The following is a 22,576-nucleotide window of genomic DNA, read 5'->3' on the forward strand; positions in this document are numbered from 1 at the left end:
GTAGGGATGAAACACTTACAGGTTTCATGATAAACTGCAGGAAAATTCCTGATGTTTAGTATTACTGTTTCAAATTTGATCCTGATAAACACAGCACCAACCAATTTTAGCAAAAGTCTCACAGATGCAGGCTCAGCAGGTGTTACTGTTTTACCCTAAGACCGTGCCACCTAGGCCCACCCTACTGTGTTGTGATTGGCTACTGTTACTATTACTACGATTACTGTTATTGTGTTGTTTTTGTGGCTGCGACGACATGACCGTCTGATTGCCACAGAGCCTTTCAACTGTTGTAAAAGGGTCTATATTAAACATAAACCATGATTTTTTTGTTTGCTTAAACCTACCCAAGTAGTTTTTATTCCTGAATCTATTCAAGTACTTTTTGTTCCCAAACCTACCCAAGTTTTTGTGCCTAAACCTAACCACCTTTTTTGCCTAAACCTATCAAAGTAGTTTTTGTTCTCAAACCTACCAAAGTAGTTTTTGGTCTAAAAACCTACCCAAATGTTTTCTTGACCAAACCTAACTACATTTTTTTTGTGCCTAAACCTACCTAAGTACTTTTTGTTCCTAAACCTACCCAAGTTTTTCTGCCTATAATTATTTGTTTGTGCCTACCTAACCAAACAGTGATTGAAAACCTAATAATAAGATAATAAATAAACTTAGTGTCAAAAGAATGAATATAGCTTCATACAGGACACAAAGACTAATCTCATATGTGAAAATCCTTCTTTTTGATCATCCACCACAATCACCTTGCTAAACTTCTCCCAAGTACCAGTTTACACTCACGCTTGCAGCCAATCAGGGCACAGTAGTAGCAGCCAATCACAGCACAGTAGGGTAAAAGTGTGGCAGAACAGTCTTGAGGTAAAAACAACACGTGCGGCAGCAATGTGATTGTATTTTGTCTAAATGAACACGCTGACATTGCAGCAACATGTTGATTCAAATCAGTGAGAGGTTTTCAATGCAAAGCTTAGTGAAATGATTTCAGGGAACATTTCCAGCACATTTTAACAGGACCACAATAATACTGACAATCCTGATAGTTTTTCTCACTACAATCATGATCTCATGTTTTCATATTGCTTAATCTCTAATCCATTGCCAAACAGACTAAGGACACCTGTGTTGCAGGTGTGTTGTGTTACACCTGTGTCTCATTTATGTGCCAAATAGATAAAATAAGACACTGAGTCAGTGTAGTGCTGATGATGCAGAGTGACACTGAAAACTGTTCAACCAGTGACCTTCATATTTACTAGCCTATATGTTTGAGGGTCAGACACAGATCAGAACTAAAAGCAACACAAAATGATGATGTGTGGGTGACGTGTCTAAACTATAAACTGTTGAGTGTCCATATAATGATGACAACGACACCTGGGTCACTTGTAAAATGGGTGTAACTCATTAATGATGGCTACGTTTCGATTAAGAGTACCAACCCTTTGATACTATGCACCGTGACTATCTATCTATCTATCTATCTATCTATCTATCTATCTATCTATCTATCTATCTCTGATTGGCAGTAAAGGATTAATTTGTCAAAACCGAAACATCATCATGTTCTGGGTGTGACTGTTTCGGTAGTGACAATCTCAGACAATTTTGAGCCAATCTCAAACATGCTGGTCAGCACTTGGTTCCCTAACCCAGTTCTGAACAGCTTCACACTTTTCAAAACAAATATAAAAAGTTTTCTGTAATAACAACCAAAAAAGTTTCTTTAATTGCATGAAAGTAGGTGTTCCTGATCAAACGTGTCTCAGTCCGTGGACTTCGGTAGTGACATGACAATGCAAGGCAAATATTTTTTTACATAAGGATTCATGATTTACATAGAAAATACAAAAGAAAAAAGTACATTTTTTCATCATCATATTCAAAACTCAGAAATGGAAATTATTTTAGGATCATTTTCATGAGTTGAATTTAAGGGGTTTGGATCCAAGAAGGACACCTCCCATGTACTCTTCAAATGATGGCATTTACAAATAAAGAATACATGTGTGTGTTAATTAGGGCCGTCCTCAGCTTTTCTTTAGTTGAATCAGATTTGGCCATCCTATATGAATACTAAACAATTTGTCCTTTTTTTTACAGTGCAGTGTGTCAGACTTAATTCCTATATGAGCCTACGTGAGTATGTTTTACCAGTTAGTGTTAAGGCCCTTCTTCGTCATCTGTGATGTGAAGACATCAGATTTTCACACAGTCAGAGAAATTAAAAGTGTGTGTCCCTCTGTTGTTCAGGTATAAATTCAGGGCACCCATGGAGCTTCTCTCTTCGAAGGCTACAGATGCTGTCCAGCATCACCTGTGCACTGAGCGCTCTTTTACGCCATGAATTAAGGATTTATTTGAACCAAACCAGAGTTGGTGAGGTCATTACTCAGAAACAACAAGTTATGCATTTTATTTAGTTTCTATGAAGTTTGAATGAAGCGGAGGATGTTGCAGAACAATTAAAAGCTGTTTCTGGTTAAACAAAACTTCAGTGATCCTTTCTGTAACGTTGTCTGTGTGGGTGCGCCTTAATGAGCTGACAGTGCGTTTCTGTCATTCTTCTCCGCTGCCATTGTGGTTTGTGGTGATTTTGAGACATGTACATTTTATAACCTGTCAGGCTATTACACTGACACAACAACGCAGTTAAAAATACGAGAGCTCAGTTCGTTTACCAACCACTACTTTCACTCTCATCATTGTTTTCCAACAACATGTGTGCACCATGCTAATATAAAAGTATATTTATGATTCCCTTTAATCATGAAATATTCTCCACGTACATTTTTGTAAGCTTCTATCTGTTTCATCCTGTAACTGTAATGCACACTGACTGTCAGAGAAGGAAATGAATGCTGGAATCTCAGTCGACCACAGGAACTTCGACTAATGATTTGATTCATCGACTATCAGGGGGCAGCCCTAATATATATATATACAGACAATTATATATGTGTACTATAGTTGACAGTGGAAAAGTTGAGAGTAGTGGTACAACATCTCTGCTGACACACACACACACACCTCTCTGTGTTCTTGTCCTGAGGGCGTGTGTGTTGAGGGGTACTCCCCCTCTTTCATAAGCCTCCTCCTCGCCTCCATCAGCTCAGTCTGTCGGGATCTTTTGTCTGCACCACCAGGACTTTATCGCTTCATTTGATACAGAGACGTCCACAGGGGAATTTTCTCCAGTCATGACCCGGGTTTCTCTGCCCGTGTTTCTGCTGCTTCTTTTTGCGGTGAGTACAGCCCTGTGTTTTTCTACTGTTTATTGTCAATGCTTCCTTATAGTCTTATTCGGTTCTTATGGTGGTTTGAACTTACCTGGTACTGGGTGTACTAGCTGTAACGTGAATCCAACTCAGCAAGGGCAGGCTGCTTATTATGTATAGGCTGCCTGTAGACAAATAGGCTGTTTCATCCACTTTTTTGTGCAAGAATCTACTGATGTTTTCAGAAATTCTTAAAGGTATAATATGCAACATTCCCTAAGAAAAACAATGTATAGACCCAGTGGAGGTGTGTGTTAGTGTCTGTATCTGCCTTTTACATCTATTTTGTCATTGTTTAAGTATGCTCTAGATGTTTCACCAGCCCATGACATTGATATTTGACGTCCTGATGCTTTTAGGAACAGTCCAGACAAATCCTGTTGAGTCTACCTTTAAAAAAATTACATTTTTGTAATAAATCAGCTTGTAGATAATTATTTCAAATGCCGTTTAGCAGATTAAATCCCTGACCAGATCACACTCTCTTGATGAAACATGGAGGTTAGGTGTGCTCTCTCCCTCACATCAATTATCTTGTCCATGTTGACTTACCTGGCTGCCATGGCAACACAGGTTTCGGCTGTGCTGTCAGACAGAGAGATTGCAACACTTTTCATCCATCAACTTGGTACTGTCTCATGTGAACAAAGAGCTGGACAAATATGTTAATTCAACAATCCAGAGCAGTGGATCTCGACCCTGCAGAATGATCAGGTTACACAGCCAACGCAAAAAAAAATGTTGTTTCGGACACTTTTCCACCTTGAGGTATAACATAAAAAGAATTACCCATTTCCCATCATGCTTTCTGGGCTGAGTAGTTGGTTAAGTTTGCTATTTTATGTTATAAAATATAAGTTTTGTTTGTTCAGAATGTGGTTGTTTATGTTGGTATGTCATTTTTGAGCTGGTTCATAGTTTCAGCTGTCAGTGAGGAGGCTGTTCATTTCTTGAGGCTGTATTTTGCATAGTTTTGAGTGCTTGAATATGATTAAGAGGCTGACTTCATGTCACTGAGACCTATTGCCTGGCTCTCCTTCCATGCTGTTTGCCACAATACTTTATTCTATTCTGCAAACCATCTCACAACCCTCTTGGGGGTCCCTATGCCAAAGTTGAGAACCACTGCTCTAGAAGAAGTGAAGGCCCAAAACACTGCAGTAAATCTTATTTTTAATGATCAAAAACAGTTTTGATGACAACAGATTCATGACAGTTTCATATAATTTGAGTCATGTATAAACCCTTAGTCATCATATCAACAGAAGACACAACATGAAAACACCTCATGATGTCTTATGATGCATCGAAAACCTTACAGGAGAGAGTGGACTACAGATGACTCAACATATATTTGTGCCTAATTCAGCTTCATGCATCGATCACACGCTGAACATTTACTGCACATAATTTCTGTGGTTCTCAATAAGTAACTTTCATTTGGATTGTACCACAAATATAATTCAGCAGTAATCCATGATGAAATTCCAGTGTTATTAGAGACTGAGGCTTTTTTTTGGCTCCAGATTAGTCAACACCATTTATCAGGAATCCAGAGGATGATTTCAATCAGAACAAGTTAACACAGCAATTCTGTTGCACAATGCAGTGTTTCTTTTCACTTTTTGTGCTCAAAGCACAACAAGGGATGCTCCAAAATACCAAGGAACACACATGCAAAAGAACATCTACAGCCAACCTTACCAACAGAGGCAACAATGCCTATGCCTATGAGCATGGGTGGAGGTTTGCAATGACAGAAGGTTTTTTTTTTTTTTTTTTTACAGTTTTTTTCTAATTGCGTAAGTATAGTTTTGAAAACAGGACTCATTTTGCCAACACACTACTGTGCTCAATCTGAAACACTTTGAACATTTCTACTTTTCTAATGACAATAGTCAGGTATTGTTAGAGTAAACCTTACCCCCAGGCTGACACAGTTACCATGGTAACAGTCAAAGCCACCATCTGATCAATAGCACCCAACAACAAAAACAGAGGAAAACAGGTTCAAACAAATGTCCTCATAACTGTTGACTTCCTCCAAAAGACATATTTTCTGTTGGGGTAAACAGAGCTAAGTGGTTGGATGCGGCCACTCTGTAGGCTATTTTTGAAAAAGGTTGTAATTTACCCAGAATTCATTGTGCCATAGTCCTGTTTAAGATAGTCAAGAAGTAAACTGCTTTACGCAACAGATGAATTCATACATCTGTCTATCTGTTATTTCTAAGCCTTGGTCAAAGCCTATCTGGGCTGAGTCTCTGCTCCTTGAATAGCAGGTTTCACTTACTGTGTGTTATTATTCATTTTAGTGTGTAAGCAATTGCCTTGCTATTGGAAAATGAGTGTGTACTAAGTACTCATACAGTAGATTATAACTTAATCATAATTTAATGTTTAGTCTTAGGGGTGGATCTAGAAGTTTTTGACAGTTCTTTATTAAAAAGTATATATGAAAAGTTGGGCTGGATTTAAATGTACAAGATTGAAACTTTGAAGTCTGAGTGCAAGTGAATGTAGCAAGATATTACGCTCTAGTGCATATAATTTAATGATCTGATCCTGTCACATTTTAGGTGGGCTTATGTTCAATGGAAAAAGACAGGTATTTGGAAATATGTTGAAGATGAAGATTGGAAAATAAAGTTACTGCTTTCATCGCCACCTTTAGATAAATCCATTCACTGCCACGTTCACATGCCACAGTAACGTAAATGTGTGTATAGTTGTATATTGCAATAATAATGTATGGTTGTCAATAAAATCCCACAGCACACCTGGACAACAGTGAGACTCATCACACCATTTCGGAACCACTGGTGGAATGTCACTTATTTTGTTTTCTTGTTGCGTTTAACACTCTTTAGTATTAGTTGTGCAGACTCTAACACACCATGCAATAACATATTCAAGCGAGCAACAAATAGCAAGATGTTCTCTCAAATGCATTGTGAGGACAAATAGTTCCGATAGTTAGGGTTGACTTAATATATCCTTTGTGTTCTGCGGTTTTTCAGTTCTTCTTTCTCACTATAAGATGTGAGGTTACGCCCTTCTTATTTTCTCATCACACTGCTTCTGTCATCCTGACATGCCCATACACTGATTGAGCACACGGGGCCTAGTTAAATCTCATGGGAGTGGTGCGCAGGGTGTGTCGCCCTGCCCTCTGAACACAGGTGGATGCTTTTACACGCAGGCCCTGACAATATCTCACTTCGTACCGTGTTTGTATTGTACACAGACATAATTATGAGCATTCCAATGGAAGAAAATGCTCTTGTCAACCTCCTACCTTTAATAACAAGATGAATTGAATATCTGACAGCTGTGATCTCTCCAACTTGGCAGAGAAATAAAGCAACCTGAGGCTAAAAACACTCTAACTCTTCCACTGTTAACAGTTTAGTGAATATACAATTCAATATAACATGATGCAGCTCAATAAGCTGCATAGCCCTCTCAAGTTTGTGGGGTTTAACCTGCAAACTGCCTGCTAGTCCAGGCTGTCCACCAGGCTTCACTTTACTAAAACACAGGCAAATTCTATTGTTCCAGTGACATGGTTTAAAGAATGTGTTAAAAATCCTTCAAAATCCAAAACTATCAACACATACTGATAAACATAAGTGTAAAAATGTGTTATCATCATCATTTATGTTTTAAAGTCAGCTTTTTGGGTCCGATTCGCCACTCCCAACAATCGCATGGGATGTTCTCGATTCGAGGCTGGTCTGACCAGAATATCTGCCCAAATAATCCTCTAGTTTGAGGCAGTTACCGACATAGTCTTACCGACTTGACACGAACAATCCACTACATTTAACAATATAAACACAGAAGATGACATTGCATACTACTGTTGAATAAAGCTGACAGTTAAAATCTCACCTCCAGTTCTTGCTGAAAAATAGACATGCTGCTTGTTTACACCGGTCATGAAATCATGCAAGATCGTGTTCTTCATGAAATCACATGAGATTGTGGACCCTCTGGCATGATTAACTTAGATTAGATTAGATTAGATTCCAGCATTGGCAGACTCAGGCTGTCTGAGGGGCAAAAAATAAAAAAGGCACAGCTGTATGTGACGGGGCAGCACACTGAAAGTTGTAACGTATTTATGGTGAAACAGTTCTAATCCCAGTTGTTTTATTTAAGTCCTATTTTAGGTTACCACATCACTATTTAACTATTTAGAAGCACGTTGAGTCTAACCAATTTTGTAGCATGTAGGGCAGCCTCTATGGTGCTGCATCATGTTTTCTCCAGTGGATTGGAAACCTGGAGGACCCTTAATCATCCAAATGAGGATTTTGCTGCAATTTGTCAGACATGGGGGCACTAGGGCCACAGGGTGCAATGGAGGTGTGGTATGCTGCCTTCCTGCTGCAAAGGGTTTGGGACACCGTCCAGAGGTGTTACCTGATTTGTTCCTACCAAGGATATCAGCAAAGAATAGGCTGAACTTCCTCTTTTTAACTTCCAAAATAAGCTTTTTAACCCCATGTATGATTGGTTATCTGCCCAGTAAGTTTGAACCAATGTTTGATGAATGTTTTTCAATGTTTTATTTTGTATGTTCCCTACTTTTAATGTGCTTAAATAATAAATCATAAAAATAAAAGTACTTTTCATCATTGAGTGTGAAGGATGAAAAGGTACAATTTCTTTTTAAAGACTTAAAGAATAAAGTGTGAAAGCTTTATATTATGTTTTTTTATGGTGTCAATCGGTTGTGTTGTCATTGTTAAGACTATTTATCTCTTAAAAAGAAGAACACTAATGTTAGTAATTAAAGTAGATATGAGAAATGATGCATTAACGTGCATGTGTGCTTACATGCATGCAACCCCTGCATAAACCAGCGCCCCACTTCCATCCTAGTCAAAAAAGTCTGGAAACGCCCCTGCCTCCAGTCGGACTGTCACAGGCACCTGATATGACTAGACAGGCTCTAAAGCTTCTAATCTGACACTATCTGCAACGCGGAAATCTCAGTATCTATACTCAAACAGTCCTTTTTATCTATAGCTCTCTCACACTCAACAGCGGCTCTGTTACGGTATGGAAGAGTGAGCATGCAGAGCTCATCTTTGCCATGGCCAAGCTGGCATTTCATTCACTAGTGTTTATACAAAATTAGATAAATTTGTATAAAATATTAGATACAATTTAGATTTAAACAGGATGACAAGAGGAATAATAATAATTGTTAATAAACATAAGAATTAGACATTGTCTTTTAAAAGGAAAATATCACATATTGTGTCCAGACTATAGTGAGAATATTTTTTTTTAGTGTGTGTGTTTTTGATATGTAAAATCAGTGATCAGTTGTGAACATACAGTTGTCAATCAGGTAGTTCCCTTCCCCCCTCTTGTTAGCACAGACATAAAAAAAACAGGACTAAATCAACAACAGTCACATTTAAAATCAGTAGCAAATGACTGTATAATCGGGGTTGTTGGTATGTGCAAAGATGTTGACTAGTTTGGCCAACAAACAATGAACAGTCAGATTTACTATATGACCTGAAAAAAACAAAACGCTGGATTCCTGATAATGCAGTCCATGACAGTGCTTTAATCTGACTCTTGACTAAGCTACAGGGTTATGACTAGGACTGGGTATCAAAAAAAAAAAAAAAATTGTATGATTTTATTTGCCACAAGTGACGGATGATTTGACCACTGCCACAGCAGCTACATTAAAACCCATACAGTCTGTGGTCTGTGGAAGCTGAGCACTTGTATTTGATGGAGTTGGCAGTTCAGCATACTCAGATGCCACAAAAACATTATATTGCTATACTACACATAAAATGCACAAGGATTATGCTTCCATGATGGGTATCAAATTTGAGAACATTTTTTCAGGAAGATTATCTATAAATGTAGAAAAGTTGTCATCATCAACATTTTGTATTTATTTTTCATAGTTGTACTCATGATAACACCCGATATGTCAACCCTTACTGACAAGGGTTCACTGTGATGTAATAACAACATCTGTTGTATTATGTCTTTAGGCCGCTGCAGTGGTGAAAGCCCTCTGGATTCCCCCGAGGAAACAACTGGATGAAAATAGAGACTACAGTAATGATTCTGTTGTTGCCAAGGTGAGTCATTGTCTTAGGCTAGATGGTCATTTGACAGGCTGTGTGTGTGTGTGTGTGTGTGTGTGTGTGTGTGTGTGTGTGTGTGTGTGTGTGTGTGTGTGTTTATTTGTTGGGGGGGGCATCAGCAAAATAAATAGGACTAAAACTGTGTTTGGCTAAATCAACTTTTCTTCTTTGTCTTTCAGATTCACTCAGATTTCGATGATGGCAAAGGGAATATTCTTTACTCTATAGAGGGCGTTGGCGCAAACCTGGCCCCCTTCCATGTGTTTGTGTGTAACCCTGACACTGGAGTCATTCGTCTGACACAAAAACTTGACAGGGAGGAGATCGCTTTGTACAACGTGAGTCATACTCTTTTCTATTTCATGAGAACTTCTGACTTTGGTGTCATTTTCCCCTTCTTCAGATTCAGCTATTACCACATTTAATATTTATCTAATTCTTGAACTTTGGGGGGGAAAACAATATTTTGAGGGAGTTTTGACTTCTACTCTTCAATTATACTTGAAAATGTATTTTAAAAGATCAAACTTATGGCTATTAACCCTTGTAACAGGCCAACCTCCTGGTGATTACATTTTTTATTAAATGTAGACATCAGCTCTCTCAGATGGAAAGTCTGACTGAGCTGACATCTTACAGAGTTGATAAAACCATAATTCTTATTCCTTCGGCTACAGAGTTGACATGTTATGGTTGAGACGCATCTGATAGCAATATTATTTAATGAATTTGTTGAAAAATAGAAAGTTTACCAGTGCTCGGACAGTTTTCCAGCCTTTTTTAAACCAGGAAGTGAAACAAAGGTCCTTAGGATATAGCAAAAAAATTTTATGCCTCATTAATTTATGCTTTTGTAAAAATTGTTGTTGACAGAAATCCAAGAGAACTTTAAAGGGCCAACATTTTCATGAAAAAGAAATTTCAAAACAAAGATGGTTATTAAGGCATATTTTTACACTTATGTTACCAGTAGGTATTGTTAGTTTTAAGACATATTTATGTTGTTTGAAGTCGTAAATTCTTGTCTGGGACAAGGATGTCTTCTGACACAGAGCATGTTTAGGAAATAAAACATTTCATAAATTACACACAAACCCTAAAGAATCAGTTTTAACTAGCCTTTTGCGATGCGGACTTTTTATATTTGCGACAGCACCTGATTAAAACATTTGCGTTTTCTGTTTCAGCTGTCGGGTATTGCCAAGTACAGAAATGGCCAGCGGGTAGAGGACAACGTTGACTTACTGTTCAAGGTTGTAGATGAGAACGACAACCCTCCAGTGTTTGGAGTCATCAAACCTGTGGGCGTGAATGAGCGCAGTCCTCCAGGTTAGTGTTTCTGCTCTTGTCCGCAGTTCTCACAAAAGTCTATCCTGTTGTGTGAAGGTAAAGATATAAGATGAGATATTTCTTCATTAGTCCCACAACAGGGACATTTACAGTGGTAGAGTGGATAGCAAAAATATAAAGAAGGATTGATAAAATATATATATATATATATATATATATAGAAATAAAATATAAAAATATGAGTAAGAGGAAAAATAAAAAGAAATAATGAGAACTAAATAGGGAATAAATAGGGGAAATAGAAACAGTATGTACAATACAGAGACTCAGCAGTTGAATTTACACCATTGCATCGCATGATACACCTGATTATTGCACACCTGATATAAGAATTGAATATTGCCCAGTGCAATTAAAAATCAAAATTTCACCTGTGTGAAATATTGCACAGTATAAAGGATCAAAGCACCTGAAAATATGCACTGATAGTGCAGAAATGATGTACATGGTAGTACAGACACATTTTTATTTGTGGCTTAATTAAAGAATAAATGAAATAAAATACCACTCACCAAAACGCTGCCTTTGTTGGTGCTTTGCTGCATTTCTTGGCAGTCCAATGCTGCCACCTGTTGATCAGAGAAACATTACGCAACCATTGGCAAGAGTTTGTGTTACATCACCTGCAAGCACATGCACTGACACGTGTAGGCACGGGACAAATAAAACCACTCATAAAAAGGGTGTCTTTAAGGTCACAATCACATATAGTATATTTGGCCTCAGGGTTGGCCTTACTCACTGAGACACTGCAGGTGTTTTTTTATAACGAGAAACACTGTTCTGTTTAATTCTGTTATTTACAGGGACCCTTGTTATGAAACTACTTGCAACTGATGCTGATGAACCGGGGAATAAGAACTCTGAAATCGCCTACAGCCTCATAGATCAAAATCCACCCGATGGCATGTTTCACATTGCCCACGATGGGAACGTCTACGTCAAAGGATCTGACCTGGACAGAGAGGTATGCACTATACCAACGCATCCACACAGCTAATCGCAATTCCAGAGGACTAAAATTCTGCACTCCATCTGCTGATCAGTGTCAGCTAATCCAGTCAAGCTCCCTCTGTGACCAGTGTACTTCTCTCTCTTCTTCTGCTAACACAGCATGGTGACCTATACATACTACTGTTATGTGAAAAATGCTGCTTCAAGTCACTTTTAACATATCAATGAATCAAATGGCTATGTGTAGTGAAGTGAAAAGGTTGCTGAAAGTGATGAACCCACCCAACTCCAGCCTCTTTCAGCTCATTGATTTGGTTTCTCCTCTTAAGGATCCTGTTTCCAGCAGCAGGCTGGTGGAAATAGCAAAGAACCTATTGCATGCTCCCTGACCAGCACCAGCCCCAACACTGTTTCCCAGTAACTTGAACAATAACTTGTAGTGACTTACCCACAAGATGTTTTGTCTTGGATGTTCACCGGGGTGACACCTTCATGTGCAGCGACGACTTCTGCAAATATAACACCAGCTGTTACACTGATTTGTCCTAAATCTTTTGACACAAGTCTCTGACACTGAAATATAGCACATAGTTCTACACATACGCTACATTAGATAGTAAAGCCAGCTCTAGAAGTAACTTCTACTTGTACTTTTATGAGTACATTTTCCAAATCTGTACTTTTACTCATACTTAAGTATCCTTTACACCATGTAATCTCCTTAGTTACTTAAAATCAGCGTTTTTGTAGCCAGTAAGGTGATCTGATCACGAACAGGCCAATGAAAAAATGGATAATCATTAATCAATTAATCACTGATAAGAATTTAACAGATTAAAAATATAATAATTAACATTGTTTTGTCTGATGGAGCCATTTGTTAAATGAAGAAACTTCAATTTAAAATAAGAAAAATTCTGAAAATGAGAAAAACAATTGCAACAAAATGTGTTTTGCATCTTATTAATTATTGATGATATGATGAGTTTTTGAGAACAATACTCAAGTATTTCTCTCACACTAGTACTTTTACTCATAATCGAGTAATATTTTAGTAATGTGACACTCTTTGCAGCACTACTTAAAGATACATGACCTCACCATTCTCAGAGGGATTGGCAATTTGAGCAAAACATACAGTAAGGCCCTGTCTTCCCACTTTAATTCTGACTTTTGATCGGACCAGACATTAACAAATTCATTTCCTGTTAATGCTAGAATTTGTGAGCGTTGCTACTGTGTCCGAGGTCCATGCAGCAAACCTTATATAGGTGGTAATTGACACCTCATGTTAGTGCCGTTTCAATGCCTGCAGTAATGTGTGATACAGTCTCTGTAAGTAATGTGTGACCATTGTTTTTTTTACCTCCAGAGAGTAGACAAGTACATTCTGACGGTGAAAGCTCAAGACTTAAATGGCAAACCAGGAGGACACTCCTCCACCGCCACCTTTACCATTAATGTCCAAGATGTGAATGACAACCTTCCCACTCTGGAAAAAGAGGAGGTAGTTTGACATGCTTTTGTCCCACATGAAAGCCAAAGAAATGTTAAAACTAATACTGCTGAAATGAACCCTGGCTTTTTCATCTCATTGTGTGTTTTACCTGCAGTATGAAGGCAGCATTGAGGAGAACGCAAAGGGCGTGGAGGTGATGAGACTCAAAGCAGAGGACCTGGATCTGAAGGGCACAGACAACTGGGAAGCTGTGTTTGACATCGTCCGAGGCAACGAGGCGGGGTACTTCAGCATTAAAACAGACCCCAAGACCAACGAGGGCATCCTAATGCTCGACAAGGTACTGCTGAATGAGCGATTTTAATTCAGAAGAAATGCATGTGCCCCTCAGTCTTTTGTGGGATAAATGTGGTAAATGCAGTGATCATGCTTGACAACAAAGTAACATAAGTAACTAGCATATTATGAAAGGAGTGAATGTTGACATGACTGAAAAAAAAAAATGCAGTAGCTCAAAAACAAACAAGGCAAAATAGTAACCAGGACCAGGAATTTGAGCAACCCCCTCCCCTACATTAAGATGTCCCTACCCTTTAGATCAGGGGTGTCAAATACTGTATGGCTACCCTTAACACAAACTGTAACGTTAAACTTATATCAAGTTGTAATCCCATCTACTAATCAACTTTTTATGTGTAGGAAAACTTACCTCAGGTAGAAATTAGCTTAAGGCTTCTGGAAATGTGGCTTTAAATAGTAAAATCCATATATGAGTCTAATCTAGTTAAGCACCCACAAAGATCTGAGTGAAATTAAATGTTCATGATTATTAGAAAAACAGATTTTGCTGTTTAGACCATTTCTTAACTCCCTGACACGGAAGGTCTTGTTACATTTCTTATGCTGATTATCGTCTTGTTATGTCTTTTATGTTGATTTTTGTCTTGTTACGTCTTTTACATTGTTTTTTGTCTCGTATATTTTGTTGTTTTTGTTTGATGTTGTATTCTTCTTGTTACATCAATGTAATTGCTCTTTGTATGTGTTATTATGTCATCCACTTAGGTTTAAATCAGTTTTGATGTTGAGAGGGCAGTGTGCAATGATGTTAAATAAAAATAGCCAATAGTTCAGCATCGAAACTGAAGCAACAAACCTGTTTTGAAATTGTAAGGAGTAGAAAGCACAGATATTTGTGTTCAAATGTAGTAAATAAATAAATAAATAAATAATAAAGTAAATAAAGCAAAGAGTACAGTAAGCAGCAGTTAGCGGTGACTATGGTAATATGACAAATGTTTATATCTGTTGTTACAGTAATAATCTGTGTTCATTGTGCTTGTGTGTGCTGTTTTACAGGCTGTTGATTATGAGGATGTAAAGAACCTTGAACTAGGACTGGCTGTGAGGAACAAGGCTCCACAATTTGATGGGTCTGTGGGAAGCACTAATGTTGGAATAAATCTCGGAGGAGGTGGAGGAGGAGGAGGAGGAGGAGGAGGAGGAGGAGGGGGAACTGGAGGGGGAGCAGCGGGAGCAACCGGCGCCGGCACAGGAGGGGGAACAGCGGGAACGACTGGCACTGGTACAGGAGGTGGGACCTGGGGAACAACATGGCAGGGCGGAACCAAGTTTAAAACCTATCCGATCAAAATCAACGTGAAGAACAAGCCTGACGGGGCACGTTTTGACCCCAAAGTCAAAGCTATTCCCATCTCAGAGGGAAGCACCGTGAACATTAATGATGTCATTGACAAATACCCTGCAATAGATGGAGACACCGGGAAACCAGCTACGAATGTCAGGTCAGTACACACAGTAAACACACCCGAAAGCATCTGCAGTTGAAACTACATCCTCGACTTCGACAACAACTGACCCAGCTTATTTTTGCTGTAGGTATGCCAAGGGCTCAGACCCTGGCAACTGGCTAACCATCGATCCAGAGACAGCTGAGATCAGACTGAACAAGCAACCTGACAGAGAATCTCCGTTACTGGTCAATGGGACATATCTCGCTGAAGTGCTGTGCATTCCAGAAGGTACACCATGCATCAACTTCAGCATTTGTTTTACATGTCAGACTAGTAGTCATAGTTGAGAATTTTCCCACAGTCATATTTTCTTTGTCTTATGAGATGAAATTCTTATTTTGACTTACTGAAGTCTCATCTGTTTGTCCTAAAATGAGCAAAACGAAAGAATCTTCTTCTGAGCTCACAGGTGTCTCAGAGGTTTCCCCTTGATATAGCAGCAAGACTTTACCACTGAAACAAATTTAAAATCTCATTTAAGAAAATCAAGTTTTGTTTTAGATCGCACTGTTATCTCATTGGCTGATTATTTAAGACACAATTTAAGATCAGTGCAGTGAGACATAAAAAGACTATTTTAAGATCTTCTTGTCTTGGGCTTGGGTCTTGGGTCACCTCTACAAACTAGGGTTGCAAATTTTGTGCAAGTAATTGGAAATGCTAACATGCACAATAATATACACTGAACATTTGTGTCTTGTTTTCTCATTTTAAGTCTAAGTTTAACTTTCCTTATTCAACAAATGTGGAGCAATTACTGCCACGGCCACTGATTCATGAAAGTACAAGTACCCCAAAAAAATCCAGTTAATTACAGTAATTTGAGTATTTGTAATAAGTAACTTTCACTCCTGATTATCATATACCCAGGCACACCCACTCACAGTTAGTGTGCAAGTTGTTGACTAGCTACCACTAACATCAGTAGACTGTGGTAAATAAAAAGAGAGGAGAAGAATTACTTCATCTTCAATCTGAGAGCGCCATTAGGTCCCACCTCTAGCAGTGTAAGGAGTTGTGCGCACCTGTCGTCGAGCAACAGGGGGAGCAAAGTCTCCGAACTTGCCTCTGAAGCATGGAAATAAATGTTGAATGATCTCTTCTTATTTCTGTTTTTTTTTTTTTTTTTTTACCAACAGACCCAAACGGTAAAACAGCCACCGGCACCATAGCCATCCAGGTGGAAGATTTTAATGACCACTGCCCCACCCTGACCAGTACCGTCCAGAATATGTGTACTTCGGATAATTCCATCTACGTGAATGCTAAAGATGAGGATGCTTACCCTAATGGACCTCCTTTTGACTTTCGTATCATCCCAGAGGGCACCAGGGGCAAATGGCATGTAGAGAAATACAATGGTGAGAATACTGCCAATTATTTGCAACAAGTTGTTTCTTTTACAGCTAGAAGTTGCTAAAGTGAAATGTTTCTTATATCTGATACAAGTTGCTTTAAGCTTCACAAATGACAGGAGTAAAAGCATGGTATGACCTTAAACTAGCACTAACATTATTTTGACTGCATGTCTGGCATGCATCCAGTGGACTGCCGAAATGTCTGGAACCTTGTGATTAAACTTGAATTTAAGCTTGAGCTTTAAATCCAGAATACTCTTAACTTTACAGCAAAGCATAATGAGTGTGTTTGTCTTGTCAGACACTGCAGTTATCCTGAGGGCCGAAGAGTCCATGTGGCCTGGTTCCTATGAGGTGGAATTTTTGGTGACCGACGAGCAGGGACAGTCCTGTCCAGAACCACAGAAAGTGAAGGTTCAAGTTTGTACTTGTGAGGATGGAGTGAAGTGTGGAATACGGGGCTCTGATGGTCAGATCAGCACCAAAGGAGGAGCAGAGTTAGGACCTGCAGGCATTGGACTGCTAGCACTGGGCGCACTGCTTTTGCTACGTAAGTATGAAGTAATGCTCATTTTGATGAAGGGTCGTGATAACAGACAGAACCAAGACGAAAACTAGGTTGTAGACAGTGTACATATCATTTCAAGTGTGAAATAATACAAAGGATGATATATTAGTATATGGAGCACCAATACATAAAAGAAATATTCTGAATAAATAGGTTGTTACCTAATGAATGTAGAGCCTTTTGAAGACTGATACTATACACATGAAAAATTAAAAAATGTTCATGTTATATATCAGACTTTTTTGCTCCGAAATATTGTTATGAGCCTCAATTTCAAAAGTAGGCAAATATGTGATATGATATGACGTGGGTCAAGAGGGGTTTTGTATTGTATGGCAATATGTTTGTGTTTGGTATTTCCCCTCCATGACAGGGGGTGGTGCTGTTCTGTTGTTTTTTTCTGTCGCTTTTTCCCCACCATGTGGTGACAGAGGCCGTCTACTTTAAAATGGCACCTGCCGGTATCAGGGTCACTCTTCTGTTTCCTGACTCCCAACCTGACCGTGCCACACCGTCCAAACCAGTCCAGCTGTGCTGTGCTGTTTTGTGAAACCTAGTGTTATGATTAACTTGTCACTCTTTTTCCAAAATGTAAATACCTTCTAAAAAAGCAGTCCTGGTAGCTGTAGGGGTGGGAAGCCCTTTCATTTCCACATTTCCGTTTTCTCTTGTTTATGTTAGGGAGTCAGGTAAGATACCTGTCTTTCTTTTATTTTGTTTTGAGGGAAAGTAAGTCAGTTAGTTTATCCCCAGGTAATTTATCACCCTGACACCTATCTACCACGTAACATGTGAATAACAAATTAAATGTTCTTTGTTGGACTGCATCTGCTGCGGCACTGGTCACCCTTAGGAGTGGGAAAAGAGGGGAGTCACTTCTATGTTGTGTTCAAGTTTTCCTCTGAACTGAGCACAACAGGCATAAATAGAATGTGATACTTCAGCACTTACTGTCCTTAGCTGTAACCCATTAGAGACTTTTAGATGTAATTTTGAGTATGACCAGCAGGTGGCAGCAGCCAAACGTGACAACACACTAAGAGACCTGACTGTCAGACAAGGAAAAGAAATGTCAGATCCTTTACAACCTACAGTGGAATGCTTATAAAAACTAGGGTTGCTAAGAAACATCTACAGGATTCTTATTACAAGAGAAGACATAATCATGTTATATTGTGTGAAGAAAACTGAAACTGCTTCTCCTTTTTTGGGGGACCACAAATCACTGCAGTCCCCACATCAGACTTCTGGAGCCATTAAGTTAGACAAAGGGCTCTACTGTACACTATCTTTCTGGAGTTCACTTGTTCACATGTTCCACAATAGCTGCATGGACAAATTCTGCTGTAGAGGTGCATAGCCTCACACAGGGCACCACAATATGTAATATTACTGTTGATTATCAAAAATAATTCATATTTATATTAAATAACAGGATTATACTTGCATTAAATCCTCCTCCGGGCACTACCCTTTGAAAATGGAAACTAACATCATTTAGCAGTGTGGCTACCCAATAACCTAACTATGAACAGACATTACAACAATACCTCAAATCAATGTATGTCATGCTTACAAAAGTTATAGAGTCCTATGCTCAGTCATATGCACTGTTAATTAATGCTATACCCTGTTACGTTGCCAGTCCATGAAGGAGAAAGTCTGTGCTTTGTTAGCCGGCGATCCAGCGGACAAAAGAGCATGTGGTCTCAACCACCATTTTGAGAGGTCTGAGGTCCTACATTTCATAATAAAAGTATGAAATGAATTCATCTGTGCAGACCCATGGTCTCAACATCACAGATGGGTCTGTGTGGTCACAAGAAATCGGGTGGAAGTGGATGTCCAGTCAGAGCCTATGTGTACACCTTCTGATGATGAACTAAATATCACAATGACAGAAGCGAAAAGTATAATACCACCTTAAAACTTTGCTGTTGTTGTTTTTACAGTTATTCCTCTGCTGCTGCTCTTCTGCCAATGTGGGGATGCTGTGGGTCTGCCAGGGGGCTTTGCTGAGATGCCTTTCGACACCAAATCACATCTCATTAACTACCGCACTGAGGGCCAGGGAGAGAACACAGTAAGACCAACACATAAATGAACGCCACCATTGAGGACTGTTCTGAACTGTTACATTCTACCATCAAAGAACATTGCCATACATACTGATTACATGCAGGCTGTGTTTTGACTGCTGGGTAGCTGTTTACTCTGTTCTAACATTTGGTCTTACATAGGAGGTGCCACTGCTGAACATGCCACAAGTGGATGGTGATCCAGTCAAAATAGGTATGGGCATGACGTCCATGATGGCAATGGCTCCCATGGCAGGTATGGATTTCCAGAAATCTGCCACTTCCATTGATGGAATGAATGGACCCATGTATCAAGAATGTTTAACAAGAGAAGGGACCTGGGGGATGATGAACCAGCCGAACGCCAGTGGCTTCTACTCTGAGTTTGAGAGCAGGGAATCTGGAGTAGGTGCAGACCTTTATGACGGCATGGCTCTGCCACACCATTTCCTGGAAGAATACTACACTCAGGTGAGGGTTCATTCAAAGTATTTTACTCTTAGCTTGCTGTTACCCATAGCAGGCTTTTGTCATTCTGGGCATAGTTTTGATGTTATGTTAATCAAATGTTAATCACACCACCTTTTTCTATTTCAACAGAAAGTGGCCAGTGGAAATGAGAACCTTGGAGTGAAGGACTGTTTCTTGGTTTATGACTATGAGGGCCAGGGCTCCCCTGCTGGCTCAGTCGGCTGCTGCAGCCTCCTGGAGTCTGACAACGACCTGCAGTTCCTTGATGACCTTGGGCCAAAGTTCAAGACCCTGGCTGAGGTATGCGGAGGCAAGAAGATCACAGCTGAAGTCAAATCAGTGGTTACTCCTCCTACTGTCTCCATCAACACTCAGAGCTCAGTCAAACCAATGTTCACTCCTCCTCCTGCTGCCTCCATCAACACTCAGAGCTCAGTATCAAGTGTGGTGACTACCCAAAAGCTACCCCCTCCACCCCAGCCGCAGCCGACTGTGTCCAAAAAAGTGGAGACTGTGGTCAAGGACACATCTGTGCTTCCTCAGATGGTGAAGGAAAGCACAGCCACGGTGAAACAAGGGATGACTACAGTGAATATGGTGAATAAAGGGATTGCAAATCAAGGCCAGGTGCTCCTGCTACCGCAACAGCAGCCTGTCTACTATACCACCACCCCTGTGCAGCCGGTGCACTACGTGGTCCAGCCACAAGTTCAGAACACCATGTTGCTGGCTGGAGCACCAGCCACCAACCTGCAGGGCATGGTGCTGGTTAATGGCGCCCAGACCACACCTGCCCAAGGTATGGTCGTTCAGGGGCGGACACTGATGTCCAGCGGACAAGCTCAGGGCCCAGGCATGGTGCTGTTGGGGAACGGCGGTGTCCCAGCAGGCAACCTGATCCACACTGGAAACTTCTCTGGCTCACAGACCATGATGGTCGTAGAAGGCAAGGTCCCTGCAGGGTCAGTGAAAGTGTTGAAGGGGAGCAAGGCCACCCTTGTGAAAGGGGGCACTCTACCGGCAGGGGGGCTTTCAGGATCTCAGAACGTCCTGGTGGTCGGAGGGCCAGTAAACAATGGAGGGCAGCTTGTCCAGGAGGCAGGAGGCCTATCCCAGAAAAGTGATATCTCTGCATCTACAAGAGTCCTCTACAGCCAGGGCAACCCACTCGCTGGCTCTCAGAGCAACTTATGGGATTCCTCCACCACAACAATAACCACAACCCCAACCTACCACAAGGTGGTGACAGAGGAAAAAGTCACAGAATTGTGATGTGGGAAACAAGACTTTTTAATGCACTTCAAACTTCTGGCAAGGCAATGCCCAAGTATATTCATCAGAGGCACTGTGTATGTGGATGTCAGTTAATTGGTGGAGGGTGTGCTGCAGCAGTTTGACAAGGAATGAAAGTGCATGTACATGCTTGTTCTTACTACAGCTTCTACTTTACACCAACATATGCACCTAAACAAGCTTTCTGTTCATACTGATATGGTATCTTGACTTCAACACCCGTTCCCGGAAAATTTTACAAAATCCCTTTTAACAAAAATAAATTATATTACACAAATTATGGTACAATTGCTCATTTCAAAACCGTTAAATGACCTGGGAGCAGTTGGAGAAACTCTTTTTACTTTAGACACTTCACTCAACTGGACTAAAATGAAGAAACTGATGGAGTCTTTTACTTTGAAAATTGACAGGATTCTCTGTGATTTTTCTGAGTGTGACTGCCCACTCAATCTGCCCTGTTCATGTTGATATGGCATCTGTCAAAAATAGACTTTGGCCATATTTGTAGCGCTGCCGTTGTGCAGGTGGAATCACAAGCAATGTGTCGTACTGGTTCAGCTGTGATGCGACACAGCCTAGCCTGATGGAGTCAAGTCGTTAGCCGTCAGAAATGCTCTCTGCCTCGGCTCGAGGTTATCCTTCCCTGCCATGGCAGGGAGTGGACGAACCTGGGACGATGTGGTGAACTGAGCTAACAGTGTAGCTGTACTGGCTAGCTAAGAAGCAGCAAAAAGCTCACTTAATGTTAGATATCTGTGTGTTATCCCCGTCTCTGGGTATGACGTTAACGTTGTGCTTTTGATGCATGCCTGTAACATTAGACAGCCAATCACCAGCATTAGCATTTATGATTTTGTTAGCACTGACTGAGAGAACAAGGACAGTGCCATGAAAGTTTGGTTCCCAGCCCTAATTGAGATACATGTATATTCAGTTTTCTGATTTATGTTTTCTGCAGTCTTAAAGTTGAGAAAATGGTTCTTATGATGACATGATGCATGTTAGGGTATCAAGTTACACGCACAATATTTCTACTGAATTGCTTTCCAAATAGAAAATCAACATATTTGAAGAATGTTAACATTAAATCTTGGATGTGTTACAACATTCCAGTCAATATCATCAGTTCTGTTTTTTTTTTCTATTCAATATGAATTGTGTATGTGTATTCATGGGAAAAGCCAGGCAGGTGGAGTGAATGGTGCTCCAACCACGGGTGGGTTTGCGTGTTATTTCAGGTTAAGTGCCTTTGTTGTAATGAAACAACCAAACATCCTGTGCAGACTTGTTCGTTCGTGACTCCACCATGAAGCAGCCTGTGACTTACAGAGATGTGTCTTGTGCAACAGACTGTACAGAAATTGGTACTGTGTTTTATTGCTTTTTTTTTATATGTGTGTGTGCGAGGAAAATGTTTTGATGTCTAAGTGTCATGTGTCCGGGTATCATCCAGTTATGATATTTAAGTTTCCAGACAGAAACACACAAAGACTTGGGCCTTTTTTGATGATCAAGTTCAGATATGTCACTGCACAGAGGACTGATGGACTTTTTCTTTCAGCTTGTTTCATGAATACTCCTCATTAAAGATAAGTTAAACAGGTTGCAAGATTCAAAGAAGGGGGGAAACATGTAAACATGCATTTCTGCTCACTTGCACTTTGGTTTCTTGTGACCCTGCTTGATCTAAACATGCTTGATCTACTTTTTATAAGTTCTTATCTTTATAAGATTTGATTACTCTTGAATGAACTTCATTAAATTTTTCCGTATATTGGACAAAACCTTTTTTTACAGTCAGTGT

At 39.9% G+C, this 22,576-nt stretch overlaps 1 protein-coding gene across 1 annotated transcript; it reads left to right on the plus strand.

Annotated features, from left to right (window-relative positions):
* The first annotated feature begins 3,143 nt into the window (after window positions 1–3,143).
* On the plus strand, window positions 3,144–21,234 carry LOC146323481 (desmoglein-2.1-like). Its single transcript, XM_084722460.1, has 14 exons — window positions 3,144–3,260; window positions 9,329–9,418; window positions 9,604–9,762; window positions 10,612–10,753; window positions 11,581–11,741; window positions 13,101–13,235; window positions 13,342–13,527; window positions 14,547–14,992; window positions 15,087–15,229; window positions 16,141–16,362; window positions 16,661–16,909; window positions 18,880–19,010; window positions 19,168–19,476; window positions 19,606–21,234. Exons 1-14 carry the CDS (start codon window positions 3,216–3,218, stop codon window positions 20,746–20,748), a joined length of 3,561 nt encoding a protein of 1,186 aa, XP_084578586.1. The 5' UTR covers window positions 3,144–3,215; the 3' UTR covers window positions 20,749–21,234.
* Window positions 21,235–22,576: the final 1,342 nt, after the last annotated feature.

Source organism: Lutjanus erythropterus, chromosome 7, assembly GCF_056507025.1.
Source record: "Lutjanus erythropterus isolate fLutEry1 chromosome 7, fLutEry1.hap2, whole genome shotgun sequence".
NCBI classification, from domain to species: domain Eukaryota; kingdom Metazoa; phylum Chordata; class Actinopteri; order Lutjaniformes; family Lutjanidae; genus Lutjanus; species Lutjanus erythropterus.